General features: G+C 40.5%; 1 protein-coding gene across 1 annotated transcript in view; it reads left to right on the top strand.

Moving 5' to 3' along the window:
* The window catches only part of LOC111228848 (calsyntenin-2-like), a 144,295-nt gene that overhangs the window by 53,613 nt on the left and 72,464 nt on the right, over positions 1-18,218 (top strand). Inside the window, exon 2 of the mRNA XM_022754938.1 lies at positions 17,094-17,216. Coding sequence (XP_022610659.1) covers positions 17,094-17,216 — 123 coding nt within the window. The remainder of the gene's footprint in view (positions 1-17,093; positions 17,217-18,218) is intronic.

The raw sequence follows: 18,218 nt of genomic DNA, 5'->3' as shown, positions 1-18,218 counted from the left end.
TATGTGTATATGGCATTATGAGTAATGGTACTTTCACGCTTTTCAGCTCCCTTGATTACTTTGGCCCCCTCTCCTCCTCCCTCATGCCTTTTTATTCCAATGACATACTCTTTCAAATGTAATGCAGACAACTTTGACAAAGTCAGATGCAAACTGTAGAGGATTGAAAGTGAACATACGGCTGGCAGGGAGAGGCAGAGGTTTTGGAAATAGCACAACAGCACAGCAACAATAAAAAGGATTCAGATGGCATTAGCTTGGTATTGCTGAGGAACTGATGACTGCATTTTCTTGAATTTTTTTCCCTTGAAGTCAGTCAGTGCATATATTTCCACATAGCTTACATGGTATTCTGTCTTGGTATTCCTTCTCCATTCATTATGTTGTTGTTGAAAATATATGGTACACCCTCACACAATCTTCTCTTTTGTCTTTTTAACAATTATTTCCGCCAAGCGGCTTGGCGACAACTAGTCGAGGCAAAAAGCTTTTTCAAGCAGACACATAGTTTTCAAACTGAGAAAAAGCATAGCTAAGATAGCAGCAAAAGTTGGAAGCTGTTAAGCTACTCAATATGACATGCCATTCCTTTAGAAGAATCTCCCTCTCCTGTTGTTATCACTGGGCAGTTGAAGCAGTGCTGTAGCCATGGCAGCCTGTGGTTAGTTGGCTGGCCAGCTGCTGGTCAGTGCCCACTTCTTGGTGCTGCTCCAGAGATGAAAGCTGCTGGGCAAAGCCTGATTAGTGTTACTGACAGCACATAGATCTTAGCTGGCTCGTCCTCGGCCCAGCCTCCCTGCCTCTCTTTTGTATCTGACAGTCTCCCACACACAGATACACTCACCAGGCCAGTGTATGTGCAAGAGCGTACACAATTTAAATAAAGATTGATAAATAGTGGGAGTTAAAGGTTATTTAGTGGGTTATATTGAAATCCATGATGTGGTTTGTCCAGTTTTACTACCTTTTTCTGGAGCTTTTCACCACCTCTCACTGTCTTCCTCAGCAGATAGAGTTTGAGGAAGATGAAGGCCATATGTAGTTAAAAGCACAAAAGAAAATTACTGAGCGAACCTTGAGTTAAGATCTTTTTGTCACAGCTATCGTGTCCAAGGTCAAAATGAACTGTCACGCTCCACCATGAGGTGTTGTTTTGAACATTTCACACCTAATTTGTCAGATGAGGTTAATTCAATCTCTGGGTTTGAGGAGGGTCTTGATCTGATTCCTTGCTCTCCTTGTGACAGTTAGATTGGATATTGTGAAACAACCATAAATCAAACAGCTAATTATTCTTTATCATGGAGAACGGCACTGAGTCGTGCCTCAGTTATTTGAGAAGAACAACCACTCTATCAGCCAGAAACACTTGTATATCAGACACAGCCTTGGAGTCCTGGAGCGTGACTACTGAGCTTCGCTGGAACCTGCCTCAGTGGATGTGGCTTTACATGAAAACCTTGTGTTAAAAGGTGAAGTGCAGGCGCAGAAACAAGACGTTCAGGATCTGTGGAAGCCCTTTTTTTTTTTTTTTTCGGTTTACAGTGATTTGTGGGATCCAAGGTGCACGTAGGGTTCTGCACTAGAAGAGAGGCTATGACTACCTTAGATACCTTGAACTAATAATAGGTGTGTAACAACTGCAGAGGTTACCTTCTTATTCTTTTGCAGCTCCTCCACATACAGAATATGACCATTTTAATATTCAAAAGCTTGCTATTACAGGCGGGTTTGTGTATTCTTAAGACAGTGAACTATTATATTTGCTGTAGATTTGCTTTGATCACGTTCGGGGGCTGAGTGATATTATCTAAACATCAAAGGCCAAATGTGCTGAGAGAGGGAATGAAAAATGACACATGTACTGTACATGTCACACATTTCACTCACACGTGGCGCTCTCTTACTACTGACATAACACGGTGCATTCATCAGTCTGTCAGGATTTTCCTCTTCTTTCTGTGTGTGTGTGTGTGTGTGTGTGTGTGTGTGTGTGTGTGTGTGTGTGTGTGTGTGTGTGTCAACCTCTACTGCAGGAAAGGCCCTTATGGTGTCAGCTCTTATCTGTGTTGGTACTTACAGGTAAAGGAAGGAGTGGTAGAGGAAGGACCACAAGGTAGTATGGATTAAATTTATCAGTCTACTTAAGATAGTGTAAAAAGATGAAAGTGTGTCACCGCCATGACATTTGCAGCTTAAGGCTAGGTTGCTTAGCCTTTTTATGATCCTGCTCTCCTCTCTTCCTCCATGTGGCTACTTGGCAATGTATAATAACCGGATCGGTTTCAGTTGCAGTTTCAGGACACAGGGGCAGCCGTGTCAGAGTAATCCAAGTGTCTCTGCTTGTGTCACTGTAATGTTTCCCATGTCAGTTTTTATTCTGGAAATTTAGTTTAACCACTTCCGGATGAAATCTAAAAGTATAAGGGATACCTTAAACTCCGCTCCCCCCCCGCTGCCCTGAGGTGGTGGTGATTCATCTACTGCTCCGTCTCTTGGTCCGTAACTAAACCCTGATGTAGTCCCCCATCTTTCTGTGTCATTGCAGTTACACTCATTTTGATTTTTCTGGCGTTTCTTCCTTTGTCTTTTTTGTACTCACTAAAACACACACATGCACACACACTTCTATGACTCGTACATACCTCCACATCCTCGGTGCCTTGGCAACCCCTGTCACATACATGAATGCAGCACCCTACCCCTCTAAATCCTGGACCTGGACAACTTTTATGCAGAGTAGACAATGTGTTCTCTCTGGCATGTTGTGCTTGTGAAACCCACTGCCTGCACACTGTTGGCTGTTGGTCCAGTTTATCTTCACCTGTCAGACATCCTCCCAGTCACTCTCAAAGGCTTCTGGGAATTCCATCAGTCCGTAGCAAAAACACAAACGCGCAAATCCTGATACACACGGGCACAAACAGGCACAGTGAGTAGTAGCAGATTGCCCAAGGCCGTTGCTGAAATGACTGGCTAACCACCAGGAGTAACATGGACTGCTTGAACTCTATCAGTCAATAGTCCATCACCCCTGGTCCTCTCTACCATGGTGGTTTGGATATTGCCTCAGGCTGCGTGTGTGTTTGTGATTCTGGAGGCATAGACTGAACAGGTATAAAAGAGACTGATACAGATAGATACAGGGAGACAGAGAGTGGTGGAAACACTTTTATTTATTAACAGATTAAGAAAAGAGTTTTCCAATAGTAAGAGCTTCATTCTGGTCTTAATAGCTCATAATAGCTATCAACTGTGTTTATCTTCTGGCTGTGGTGAAATGGGCCATTTAAAAAAAACAAAAAAAAAAACAGGAGGACCTGGAGTGAAGATGAAACATTTATAGTGAAACAGCAAGTTCTCTCTTGGTTACTGATTATTAGACATAAAATAACATCATGGAATATGGTACATGTCTTTAGTTCTACAGAGACCTTTTCTCACCCACGCACATCCATGTTCATATACATGCATACACCAACAAACAGCAAAGACCAAATTCTTGTACACAGACTCCCCTTTTCACTAAGCCAGGAAAACGTGTGTGTAACCACTTGCATGTGAATTTTTCCCAATTATGAGGAAATAAATGCGACTTATTAAGTTACATGGCAGCAGTTAGAAATGCATAAGCTGGGCTCTCTCTGTGTATTGCAAATGCATGATCCTGGATGATGCTGAGTATATCTGTGATGCCCCTTGATTATTAGGAGAAGACCACAAAGGGATGGTTTCAATGTGTGACACTTAAACACTCACAGTACTTTCCTGTCCCAGCCCAGTGAGCCAAGGCATCACTGACAATGACCTCACGTTGTTCTCGTGAATGTGACTGCATGATTTTTTTCTTTCTTTGTTTATTCTACCCAAACAATACACAGTACCAACTCTACAGACTAGCTAGCAATGTACCCATTGGAAGTGTTATAAAACCTTGGAGTAATCTTTGCCCATTTGTCACTGCCCGGGGTGAATTTGCATCCACTCACATCTTTGCATTGACTTTATATGCAATCACACTGCCTCTAAAATGTGCTTCATTTCCAGTCAGAACGCACCTCAAGGCTATCAGGCAAGGAGGGAGAAGTGTATAGGAAGATTATTTTCCAAATACACTCAATCGGCAGGTGACGCAAACACTTGCTTTGAATATAACCTAGGGATTGTATATTGAATTGAACTTCCTGTAAATTGGAAGGGGTACGTCCAAGTTTTTGTTGTGCCATAATATGTGACTGCCAGGATTCCTGCTCTCTCAAGCATACTCATTAATGATTGTATTATTTTAACCCTTTACTCTGAGCGTTGTTTTAACATTGTGTTATGAAAAAAAGGAGGCTCAAATGTTCAACTGATAAGGATTAAGACATGAATTTCAGACACAAGGATTATGCTCAAGGACATAATGTGTTTTCGTTAATTAATTTGTTTGTTCGTTCCTCTTTTTATCCAGATAAGGGGCAATACGTATGGTTTATCTTACAGTGAACTACAGTCTGATGTTATGATAGGTCTTTAGCTTATAGGCTAATGCACGTTTTCCTGATCGAGATTGCTGAAGTGCAGTGAAATCCACATTATACTGAGGAAACACACACAAAGACTCACGCCTTCCTAACATCAGCTCATTCGAAATCACTGTCTTAGATACTTTTGACTGTATATCCTCCAACCTAAGCAGCCACATAGTTTGTTTGTCCCAGCCCTCGGGTGCAACCCACAGGAGCGACCAGCAGAAAAACGTATCCGACTTTAGTTGTTAAGGTTGTGGAACGGTCATGGTTCGGTTAGGTTTAGGAAATGAACGTGGTTTGGGTTAAAATAAGTGCTATCTTAAGGTTAGTTGACTTTTGTCGTCATGGCAACAATAATAAAACTGGAATCAGCACTGACTATTGGTTTCACACGGGAACACAGTGGTCTTCTGTGTGAGAGTCCGGGGTCTTGTCGACCGATACATCTGCCCCAGCCTCCTCCTGACGTGGACTTTTTCTCTCTTTATACTACGTCTTTTTTTTTTTTTTTTTTTTTTTTTTTTTACAGGACTGTCTTCTCTTTCAGCACCACCTTCATCTCTCAGAATCAGATGGTGGTTAGGTATCACACAGTTTCTTTTGAGCCCTGGTGTTCAAGTAAGACACACACTGCTGTGCACAACAGACGACCAGACGACTGCTGAGAAAAAGTACTAAAACGGTACTTAAAAGCTTTAAACCCTCATTCCCAGTGGTGTGGTACTTAATAATTCTGTCAGTGTCGTTGGGTGACTGTGTGTTGGTGTTTGCATACACATTTGTGTGTACCAAATGAGTCCTCTGTGGAATGTAACTGTTTTTCATGCTCATACTTTTCTAGAGGGGCTTATAGGCCCCTTCAGCCATGACTAAAGCTTTTCTCCCGCTTTAAAAATGCCTCTGCCAGCAACTTTAACCTCCGTGGGGTGATTTCTCACTCTTTATCCACGGTACCATACATGGATTTGCAACTATTTTCCAGCCATATGTTATATCCTTATATTTAAAGTTCTTTAAGCCTGTATTTGCAGTTTGAATATATTCCGTCACACTTTTTTACCCAACAAATGAATTGGAATAAATGCTTCTCCGGATGTATAAACTATAGGTGCCACGAAAATGGCTAATAATTGGGAAAGGAAAGGGATTTCTCAGTGCTGGTTTCAGCTGAGGAGCTTGTCAACTGTGACCATAATTAGGCTCGTTCTTATGGGTGCTTTGTGTGTGGTATAGTATTAACATAGCAATAATAGCACCCACATGAGCTGTGACAGCATATTTAATGGTGATTACAATGGCGCGTTTGTTAGAGTCATGTTTGAGTACAATAAGTGCCTCTGAAGAAACATCCATATTTACACAGCAGTTTTTTTTTATTTTTATGAATTGAGTGTATCTTTCAGTCCATGTGAATTATCTGTATTCTTTTTTTCACAAAGAAGGAAAGTGAAAATTCAGGATTGAATTTCATGACATCTTCCTCACAAAGGGAACAGGCTAGCCATTTTTAGACCTTGTGATGTTGTCACTGTGCTTGGGTATGAGCTCTGCTGAGGACACCACAGTGGAAGTAATTTCCTGCTCCCCTCTTGTTAGACAGCTATTGGAACAGAATTTGGCCTGTAATTGAATCAGACATCTTGCAGCTCGGACAGATATAACAGACTTCCTTCTCTTTTCAATCCATTATTGCTCTCGTGGCCTTGTAAATGTTAGACATTATCCAGAGGACACTGAACTGAAGGTATTGGTGTACACTTTGTTGCGAAAGTAAAAGTTTGAGAAAAACTCCGGTCTTTTATCTGTGTTAATCTTAAATCCAATTTCTCTGAGTTGGGTTTTCATTCAGCTGTTTAAAGACGCCCTCCAAAGTTTTAACCTTGTTAATATGTCCATATGATGTTGTTTTACATAATGCAAGACATATCATGAGCGAAATAAGCAGTCAACGCCATGACTGGAACTGCAGTGAACCAATGACAGTCTCATAAAAACGGATTCAGACAGCCAGGGATTCATATGTCATATACCTGAGGAACTAATCCTGTCAACTTGCGGGGCAAAATAAACCCAAAACCTTGTTAGTCCAGAGAGTGAGAGTTTGCATTAGTGAACCCACTAACACCGTGTTAGCTGCTGCCAGTTACAAGCTAACAAACAACAGAAACAAATAAAAGATGCTAATTGCGCTAACCGTTCTGATGAGCTTGGTAGTCGCCCAGGCTCAAACATGTGGCCGAGTCTCTCCGATGTTTCCTCTAACGCTAACCGTCTTGTTGCGCAATGCTCTTTCACCTGTCAACCTAGCGCACCATCTAAAACGTGTGTTTCATAATTCTTCCCCATTTTGACTGTGGCTTCACTGCGAACTTAGGAAGATGTCCCACCAAATTGTCAGACCTGACAGTTAACACCTGTTACCTAATACACTGACAGGTAGAGAGATTGGGGGGGGGGGGGGGTATAGATGACAGATTTACCATGGCAGACGGTGACAGACTGAAGATCTGAGACAGATGGTAACAAAAGTTAGACGCAGTCAAACTCACAGCTGATACAGCAGAGATGTGAGTCAGCGACATAGAGGAGAGGAGGAACAGTAACCAAACATATGTCTGTCAGAGTACAACTTTCATGACTGGAGTGGATCCAGTGATGTGTCCCTCACCCTGCGTGGTGTCTTGAATGTTGAGCCAGTGAGACTTGTCCTCTCTATGGTGATCTGCGAGATGACATGGCAGAATAGACAGTAACGACTAATAGTTAGTTTGTTAGCTGGGGACCTGGCCAAAGCTCTCTGTGCCTGCTGCGACTGATAAGAATGGCACATGGTATTCATAGATCAGTGGAAACAAATTCATCCATGAAAGCTAAATAAATAAATGTCATTTTAGGAAGGAAGCAGCAATGATGTAAAAATTGGTCACTTTCAAGTAACAGTAGTTCATGGAAAACATGCACAGATTTACACTGAATGTTTTAGGTAACACTGAAAAACTGCCCATTTAGCATTTTCCAGTGTTTATTGATGAAGCTCCTCCTGAGACTTGTCTGTAACTGATGTATAGATAATGAATAATTTATGATATATATATTTGATAATATTTGACTATATATATATATGTGTGTGTGTGTGCTTTGAGATACCAGGGCTTCTTTTCCATTCACTTTTTTTTTTCACTGCCTGCTTGACAACACGAATTGCCTGAACAAAACAAAAGCAAATGATTTCAAAAGACAGAACGGCATGCATGCATGACAACACTACAAATCATTTTGCTGATGTAAGCTCGAATCTGGCAGCAGTAAACTGATTTAAATGATATTCACATTTTCCTATAATCATTCACTTTTTTTTTTTTTTTTTTAACGTGGTAAGCTGGTAATGCTGATTTGTGCTGCTGTCACATACGTACGCCTTTTTTATGGTGGGGAATGTAAACTTGTCCACAACATTCAGTTCTGTTTAGACTGTTTGGATATTTGTTCTCGGTTACCACGCAAGTCTGATTTGCATTGAAAGTGTAAAAGAAAAAACATCAGGGAGTAAAGGATGCAAAGCTAGACATGAACAGATGGAGGAATCATTCACTCCAGTCAGTCAGGAGCGTGGAATTTCCATTTGAAAGTTTTCTGATGTTTATGAGATTGTTGTATTTGAAGTGAGTTGAAATAACTGCAAACGGTAGACTGTTTACGTTAGTTGATCTTCACATGAAGCCCAAGTCTGCAGAGTGGAACGGTTTCTAATTCAATCCAGTCAGTCACACTGCCATCCATTTCTCCTCACCATGGCTCCTCTTGCCGCCTGCTGCTTTCTGTTAATGGAGATATCACCTCCTCCCTCCTCCTCCCTCCTGCTCCCTCCCCTGTCCCCCTTCTCTGTTCTCTCTTTGTTGTCCATTTCCCTCCATTCCACTTTCACTTCGCTCCTTTCAAATCCGTCTGTTGTGCCTCCTCATTGGCCCACTCAGTGAAACTAATCGACAGTAAGCCATCACTCAGAGCACTCTGCTTCTCTTTTCCTGCAGAAACTAATCAGAGTCATTGTTGGTTGTCCACGACGCGCTCCCTCCCTCTCTCATTGTACTGTAAATCAACAAATGATTCAGAGGAGGCAGACAAGGATGAAAAACAAATGGGGTTTTATTACTGAGTGCATTTCTGGAAGGATTTCTTTCAGCCAGATACAGTATTTCCCTATAGTCAACGTCAAGCGCTCTAATGGCAAACAAATGACATTTTGAGAATCCCCAGCTTTGGCATCAGGTAATACCACAGCTGAGGAAAAACACTATCACAGAGTCAAACAAATTGGAGTGTGTGCTTAAAACTCAAGGATTACCCTTTTTTTTGTGAGTATTTGACACTAATGCAAATAATATTTCTTATGAATTAAATGAAGAAGCAGACTTTCCATCAAAGCGCCCATAACTCTTTCAGACGAATGCCACGCTTTCATAAGCTGAGAAGCTTACCCACTCTGATGTTCGAATGATGGTAAATATCCAGTCCAGGTTATAGCTTTCAATCTGTGATGCACTGTGGCTCCTCTGTTTCTTGAGTTTAGACCAGTAAATCCTGTGTATCATATATAGTAACAGACAGGAGAGCATGGATTGCCCATTTCCTAGTTTTGGACACGAATAATAGTTTTGTTTTTTCCCTTCAGAAATGTTGTCATTCTCTGTAACAACTCCACTCGCTTACTCTCCACAATCTCCGTAGGATTCGCCTGAATCATCAGATTCCCCAGAATTAGAAACCATCTCGCGCTCACGAGGGTAATACAATACCATCACAGACCATTAACTTCCAAACCTACTGTACATCTTCCTTCATTTCTATCCTCTCACTGTGATTTTATGTATTTCTCTCTTCTTTCAGCAGTACGCCAATCAGTTTTTTTTCTTCTCTCGCTCTCCTTGTCCTTTTTTTTAAATTTTTTTTAATTATTTATTTTGTTCTCATTAGTTTTGTCCATAGCCATCTATTCTAGTAAAACACACACTTTGCCTTGCTACTTGCAAAATATGTAATGCCAAGTAAACACAGTAACTTTGTTTCCCTCGCTGGTTTGTTTTGATGCACTCAGCAGCAGACAGGGAGTAGGGGGGAGTTGCATGTCACAGAGCAATTACGGCACATCTGTATCTCACATACTGTTGTTCAGATAAGAAAGCAACCTTTGAATTGTCTTGATGAGATCGTGGGCAAAGCCAAATTAATTTAAAATCTCTGTAAACGAATTATCTTCACAACTGGGGGGAGCTTTATGGCTCGTGGTTGGTGGAGATCAGAGTTTATGGCCCTTTTAATGAGTTGTTAAGAAAAAAAAACAACAACAATAAAAAAAACAACTGCACAGCCTGCAAATCTAACTATACAGGTAGGAAGAGTCCTGGGAGAGAGTGAGTGGGAAGAATTAATGTCCTGAAAATGACCCACTGGTCAGCTCCAACCTAGTTTTGCTCTAAGTGCAGGACTTGTGCAGCAGTCAATATGCCTAATTACTCTGTTCTTGCTAACTGCATCTTGCACTTCAGCACTGGGACTGTAAAAGTCAGAGTTAATGCTCATAGTACTTACGGATCTAATGTAATGATTTTGTCCCGCTCGTCTCACGGGCGTTGGAGTTTCTAATGCCTAATGTGCTGCTGTTGTAGTCCGTTCCCTTCCCGACCATTGCTGGAAATGCATTTAACTGTTGTGTTACTGTATATGTCAGCGTTTCTCGGTGCTGGTCCCTAAACTCACTGGATGAATGGTCTCTGAACTGGTTACAGCACATATAGGCTAAGTACTGTATTTTGCAAGCAAAGTCACCCCTCCAGGCAGAAATGCTTTCTGGCCCCTGAAACACAGTAAAAATCAATAGCTGTATCCTGAGAAAGAAAGCATGATAGTAAAGTAATAAAAGTTGTATAATATATTTTGGTTAAAGCTGCATTAATTTGTCAGACTGTCCCCCTGTAAAATATGAGCCCAAAAGCAGCTTATTATAACCAAACCGAACCAAAACCACTGTTGTTTCCTTTATCACCAACCTGAACCATGTGTTTATTATTGTAACCATGATGGCGACAGTCCTCCAACCTTAAGGAAAAACTTATTCAAAACCAAACCACGATTGTTTCCTAAACATAACAAAGGTGTTTTTGTGCCTAAACTTAACCAAACCCCTGAATGTTCCATACCCTTTATTATTGTATCCACAGCCACAAAGGAATGGTACACCTGTCGCTGTAGGGGTGATATCTCAGGAGATGCTACTGTGTGTTGTACCAGAGGGTGAGGACAAACGAGCTACAGTGCATTCAGAAGGTCTTCAGACCCTTTTAAATCTTTTCATAATTGATGTTGCAGCTGATGCATGCTATAATAAATTTTTTTTTGTCTAATCAATTTACACTCAATACCCAATAATGATGAAGAGGACACTTCAAATTTAGCTCAGGTCCCTAAAACTACTTTAAAAAAGTAATTCAAACTACTTAGTGAAAAAAAAAAAAAAGATTAAATTGACAATGTACATGTGATACGCAATTATAAAAAATATAATATAATACAAAAGTCACAACCAAAATACTCATGGGAATGTCAGCTTTGGTTTTGTATAGAGTAATTGCTTAAGTATGGTCATGGTGATTCTTCCTCAGGCTGAGATTAGGGAGGTTTATCCATGATGATGTCACTGTCTGAGCATTGAGCAACACCTGCCCTTGGCCTTTGCACATACACTACACAGGTACACAAAGGTCAGGTAGTTTTTTTTTTTGTAATTTAAAATAATTGAATTACTTGAATCATTCTGCGCATATAAATGTAGTTGATCTAATTATATGTAAGTCACTACTCCTAGTTCACACAACCCTATGTAAAATAACCCAAACCATCCCTTTCAGAGTTATATAGGGGACATTTTCAGAAACACTGATAATTTTGGTGGAACATGTCCGTAATGTCTGCTCATGCTGGGTTCAAACCGCTACATGTAATTAACTCCTATATAGCTTAGATACTAAGTTGCCATCAATTAATGTTAGAATTGTGATATAATGAGATTCACTGTTCACCACTGGAGCAATTATCACTTCCTAAGTGAGCTGTATGGCTCTGAATCTGCAGTTTTAATTCTCTGACCACTTTTACTCTTAAAACTAACAGCATCATAAACACTTTCCCACATGGACACATCACTAGTAAGAGACACGTCCATGAGATGATTTGTTTTAACTGCCTCATTAGAGAAAACAAGATACAGATATTGTTTAATATTATGATACCCGTCATGGCGTCGTGGGAGACTGAATTTTCCTGTTTTCTCAAATGTAGAAAAATTAATCTTTTTGTGGGATGATTAAAAATACTTTAAATTCTCTCTCATGCTCCAAATTTCTATAAAATTAATATGCAGTTAATTAACAATAATTGCATGCAAGTCCACTGACTTGTGCTTTACTCTTGTTCTGTTAATCAAGCTAGAAACTGAGAGAGAAAGAGAAAAAAACAGAGGGGCATTATTTCTGGGCTTTATATTGTGTGAAGTCAACCAATTATTTATGGAACTTTTTTGTTATTTGATAGTTGACAGCAAAGAGTGGCAGGGAAAGAGGGAAATGAAAAGGGTGATAACAGCATCATCCCTGTGGAATGGTTTTGACAAAAGACAGAGACGGGGTGAATGGGGAAAACACCATGCGACAAAAAGGACCCCATGCAGCCAGACTCGAATCAGGGATGTCACATTTACGTTGTACACATCAGCACCATACACCAAAACCTGGATTGACAAGCCACAGTGATAGCACAAACTGTACCTAACTGGTATGACGCCTCATTTTCCTGTGTCTTTTCCTGGTTTCTTTCTGCTGCTAATGAGGAAGGCTTTCTCTTTGAGGTGTGTTACAAAAGCTTGTCCTAAAGCATCATTTTGGAAGCCGCTGCTAGATTTTTCTGTACATGAGAGGGAGGGAGTCTCCTTGGATCAGTGCTATTATTTGATCATCTATTATCTTTGGCATGTAATGTATCGAATATGAATTCAATTTAATATTTTTAATAGGGAAATAAATTGAAGGAATTGCGAGGTCCTATAGGCAGCAGCGTACTCCTCATAAAGGAAGTGATAGTTATTTCTGCCCTCTCTTCTACCCCTTGATTGCCCTATTTTCTCTCTGACTTCCTTCCACTTTTATCTCCTCCTCCTCCTCACCCCACTCACCCTACTTCCTCCAGTACTGCTGCCTCTTATCTTCCCCTTCCTCCTTTTAACTCTTATCTCTGGGTTAACCCTTTACTTCCCCCTGAATTCATTGATCATGTCGTCTCACATTTCACATTTTGTCTTTTCACTTCCTCTGTTTGCACATTCTGCTGGTGCAGTATATCTATCTTTATGATCGTCTTGAGTAACAGTTGCACAAACTGTATCAACAAATCACCTATTAATGCAGAGCTTTACCTTTGCTGGGACAATGTATGATTCCATTTGCATTGGTGTGTGTGCACGTTCTTGTAGATTGTCAAAAGCCTAATGTTATTTGCAAGGAAAGCATAGAGGGTTCTGTCTTCCCTGTGCATGTTAGCAAGTATTTTAGGGCAGCATTCGTCCGTGGATATACATCCATCCATACTTCCTTATGAGCCAATTTGCTATTTGGATGCTGAAACAAGACATCCTCCTTTTAAAAGGGCTCCTTTTACTTTCTTCTTTGTCTTTTTCTTCTTCTCCTGCTGCTGCTTCTTCTTCTTCTTCTTCTTCTTCTTCTTCTTACTCGTTGGCGTTGTTGATATCCTTGCCTTATTTTGCTTTAGTCTAGTCTATGGGAGGATGACTCTATTCCACTGCAACATCACTGCAATCAAATAAATGCTTTAAAAGAAATAGATTTCACATGACTTACATTGATCAATACATAACACGGCGATGCAGCATCTCTTGGAATATGAGTTGGGACCCAAATTAAATATAGATTATGATCCGGCTGTGTACCCACAGTAATACGGTTTGAGCCTCAGACACAGGGGAAGACACTAACAGATATTTCAGTGCCAAGGTAGACAAGCTGACAATCCCCTACAGTAATGTCATTTACAGGAAATCTTTTTTTTCTGGATTTCTTTGTTCATATTACTGTCATATCAGATTTTATCCAGTGCCGTACTAGATCCACTTTTAGACTCCCTCTCCTAGTAAGTGAATTAGTCCTCCATAATGTGGAGTCTAATGCGGTAATGGCTGCAGATGCTCCTTCGGAAATAGCCAGAGATGCCATGCATATTGCAGCCAGTGACACTTGTAACCTTATTAAAGGAGGAATCAGCTGCTACAAAAAATGGTTATTATTAACCTCGCTAGTGACATGGCTCCAGGGATGGCAATGTCTGCCTGTTGGTCATTCAGTCCACCACTTTAGTCCAGACTGAAATATCTCTACAGCTATCAGATTTGTTACTATTAAATGCTGTACAAACATTTGTGGTCATCAGAGGATGAATCCTAATGATTTGATGGTGTCCCCCTTACTTTTCTTCCAGTGCTGCCATATTAGCAAACGTTACAGTGCTAACATGCTAAATTCAGACAGTGAACACGGTAAACATTACAACTGCTAAACATCAGCCTGTTACCATTGTCACTGTTTGTTGTTGTTATTGTGCTGACGTTAGCATTTAGCTGTGCCTGAGAACAGCTACACGGAGTCGTTAGCATGCCTAAAACTCTTGTTTCAGTCTCAGAGGTGATTTTATAAACAGCTGCGGCATGTTATATTTCTTAGCAGAGCTCACTTAGTCTACACAGCTGTTCCTGCCTGAGTTTTTTGTCCCTGATAGCAAACTTACCTCAATTTTTGTTTCATTGCTGGGGCTCAGTACCAGGATGTCAAGGATGAATACCTTAAACACAACACTAATGGCTTTACAGAGCCACGTGTCGTGAAAGCCATTTTGGAAATAGCCCATTTCCATGGTTTGATGTGTACTCTTTCTACAAAACAGCTCTTATATTAGACTCCCTCTAAAAAGTCACAGCTCTGCTGCCTCAACCACCACCCAATTTGTTTGGGATAAATATAAGACCTTGAGCCAGAAATTGAACCTGCCATTCATGAGTAGACTGCACTGGCTGCGGGCTGCTGTTGGACTTACTGATGTCATCTTCGAATGTAAATTAAATGCAATGTGAGCATGATGGATTAATATGTATTTACACTGGCAAGTGCAAGCATGCAGGAATGAGGAATCACTTCAATAATGCTCATTTTTATGGCCTGTTTTATAGTCACCTCAGTGCCTCAGTCTAATATGCTCTTGGTTTTCAAGAGTCTATTTATAAGATTGTTTCAGTTCATTTCGTATCTGCTTTTGGGTGGAACATTTTATTAAAGCAGAAGAGAAAAATCCAAGGAAAGCTATAAGGGTAGGGAGTAAGCAAGGAAAGAGTACAATCCAATGAAAGTATCAGGAGGAAGCTGCATAGTGCTTTCAATATACCATAAAAGCATATGTACTAGTGTGCGCTAATGCACCCCAGGTGTATAGATGTCTAAACACCATTGGAAAACAGCGCTCCACTGTCCTCTCCACTTTCCAGCAGAACAGAGTCATGCTGTGTGCTGCAGTGCTTTCTGTCTCCTGCATGAGTATGCGACTCCTCATATGAATAATGTCTTCCCTTGTGATTCCCTTGCTCCCTATAATCCACTCCCCATTCTGTCACAGCATGGAGAAAGTCTCATCTCGAGTGATCAGCAGGTGTCAGCGGATTGAAGGCAAAAATGAAATCAAACGTGAATGAGAAGTAAACAGGCACAATATTCACCTTTTGTTAACTACCTCTCATCTCATCAGTATATTGTGTTTTATGTCATAAATCCAACAAAAACCTCTTGTCTTATCACCTGTTAAAAGTGATGAGATGGTACAAGCAACCAGTTTTTTCCTATTTGCTGAAACGTCTGTCTTAATTTTTTCCATTCACAATTGTTTCTCTTCTGCTTTAAATAAACCAGTTTCCTTTGTGCAGGGCCGGCACTCATTTCCTCTCTTACTCTGACCTTGTTCTCTCAACTCAGAATAGTGACAATGTGGGAAGAAAATAGAATAGTAGGACAAAACTACTGAAATTTGTCCAAACAGATGAGAAGCTGTGTGAAGGTTTTAGGAACAGTTTGATGCATTTTAAATCACTGCCAGCTGGACATGTCATCTGCTCATTGGCATGAGACAAAACGTTCCTCTTCAGTGGATTGAAAGGTCAAGTTGACATCCCAGCTCCCTGCAGAGACTGACACTTGTACACCAGAGATATGGGCGTATATATATATATATATATATATATGTGTGTGTGTGTGTGTTTACAGAAAAGTGCACATTCACATATGGTTGCTCTCGTTCATCTGTCTCTCTATTTGTGAGGTCCTGCTGCGAGAGAGGAAGTTTAATTTATAGTGTCAGTAATTACGTGTGATGGCGATCTGTGTTAATCTGAAGCTGATCCTGCTGGCTTTTCAATCACATTGGTGTCGTGGTGGTCGGATTCTCATTTTGTAGAAGCAGAAACACAGAGAGAGAGAGAGAGAGAGAGAGAGAGAGAGAGAAACGATCAGAAAGCACAGTAGAGAAGGGGGGGGGGGCGGNTCGTGGTGGTCGGATTCTCATTTTGTAGAAGCAGAAACACAGAGAGAGAGAGAGAGAGAGAGAGAGAGAGAGAGAAACGATCAGAATGCACTGTAGAAAAGGGGGCCGGTGCTGGAGAAAGTGTAGAGGTCAAAACACAGAACTTAACACAAAGTTGGATGTGGATTCTGTAGTTCAATATGTCAGTATGTCTGGGATAAGATTACAGCTCAGAACTGTCTCACAAAAAGAAATTCTTTTGACACATTTAACTGAATTTTTAAAGATATTCTGAGCTACTGAAATCCTGTTGTTTCCTCAACTGAGTCAAGGTATTAGAAGTATGAAGCTTTGCTGTAAAGACCTGATTCTTGTGTGTGGTGATTGTGTGCGTTGCACTGTCAAACACAACTGGCAGTGCAGCCACTGGCGGGCAGTCTATAACCCACCCAGGCTGACAGAGAGTGTTATTAGAGAGTGTATATAGTGTAGAAAAACTGGGAGGGAAAGGGGGAACAAAAGAAAGTAGGGTTATATTTTATTCCTCTTCTTTTCTCTTCTCTTTGTCAGAAAACATAGCAGCTTTTTTTTTTTTTAAAGCAAGAAATGTAACAACAAATGTAATATAATACAGCAAACATCGATAATTTTTTTTTTTCACGTTGTTCACCATCTGACCTCCTTTGGTGCTCTGTCATCTTTGAAAACCTTTGATATCAATCAAAATCACAAGGTTTTAAAAAAAGTGGAGGTTTCCTTGCCTCCTGCTCTTTCACTCTCAGTCCTGTTGAAGTGACTCAGCACATTTAGATATAGTGATGTACAGCAGAAACAACACAGCATGTGAATTATAATCCTAACAATGTTGATCTAAACTGTATATTAGTAAGAAGTAAATCTATAAAGGGAGACCGCAACATTTATTGTATTGATCCTCTTTTTCCCTCTCCTCCACAGTGAACAAGCACAAGCCGTGGATAGAGACATCGTACCACGGTGTGATCACAGAGAACATGGACACTGTGCTGCTGGACCCTCCTCTGGTGGCTCTAGACAAGGATGCCCCGGTGCCCTATGCTGGTAGGAAACACTCAAGTATCCTCACACATTTAGAAAGTGCAGTTTAACACACATACAGCATACACACCCTCCCACACACACACACACACACACACACACATTGTCTCTCAGGGGCCAAGACAAGGATGCCACAGTACTGTGTGCGGGCAACTGTGGCAACTTCACAAAAAACAGATGATCCAACATTTTGCTCTACTCACTATTTGTCATAGAGACTGAATTCAATTTATCACCCTGAGCAGTGTAAACGAAATGGTTAGAGCAGTTTCTTCTCATCGTTATGTGGCTTTCTTTTCTTAAAAAAAACAACTTGCAGGGAAGAGTGCTTGCACCACAAATATAAGATTAAATATATTAACTTTAGAGCAATTCTTTTATATTAAACCCTTTACCAGCGTTAGAAGTAGTTCAAAGTCAGAATAGTAGAAAACTTCGAACTTGGAAATGGATGGAAGACAACTGATTGATTCAATCACACTGAGGTTTGTGGTAAACTCATTTATTTCCATAATCTATAAGGTGCATCTTCCTCACTTACCCTGACAGGCATCTATTCATGGCTTCTGCTAATTGAAACCATGTGTCATCATCCTTTTTCGTTTCCTCAGAAGCTGAGATGAAATGCCCCATTAACCTGACCAACAGATTCCTCTCAAAAGTGGAAGAGTATACGATCGTTTCCCAGGCCCTGTCAGCTTTTCACGATGACAACATTCATTTTCTAGTCTAAATCTTAATCTGACACTTTGAAGCTGGTCTAGAGGCTGGTACAGAATATCAAACAGTTACAGAGGATTGTTTTCATTTACAAAATTTTTACACCACACAATAAGCAAGAGTTTGTCTTATTTACAGTACAGTGTATTGTGCATCTCAGATCCAGTTACTGTATTTTTAAAATCCATATTTATTTATTTCTATTCAGATTGTGCAATTTTCCTATATCCGCAACCCAGCCTGAGTATCTTACGTTTCTATGATATAGCACCTGGGTTTGTTTTG

Source organism: Seriola dumerili, unplaced genomic scaffold (genome assembly GCF_002260705.1).
Source record: "Seriola dumerili isolate Sdu_G_001 unplaced genomic scaffold, Sdu_1.0 BDQW01000226.1, whole genome shotgun sequence".
Lineage (NCBI taxonomy): Eukaryota > Metazoa > Chordata > Actinopteri > Carangiformes > Carangidae > Seriola > Seriola dumerili.
This window is presented reverse-complemented; position numbering and strand designations above follow the sequence as displayed.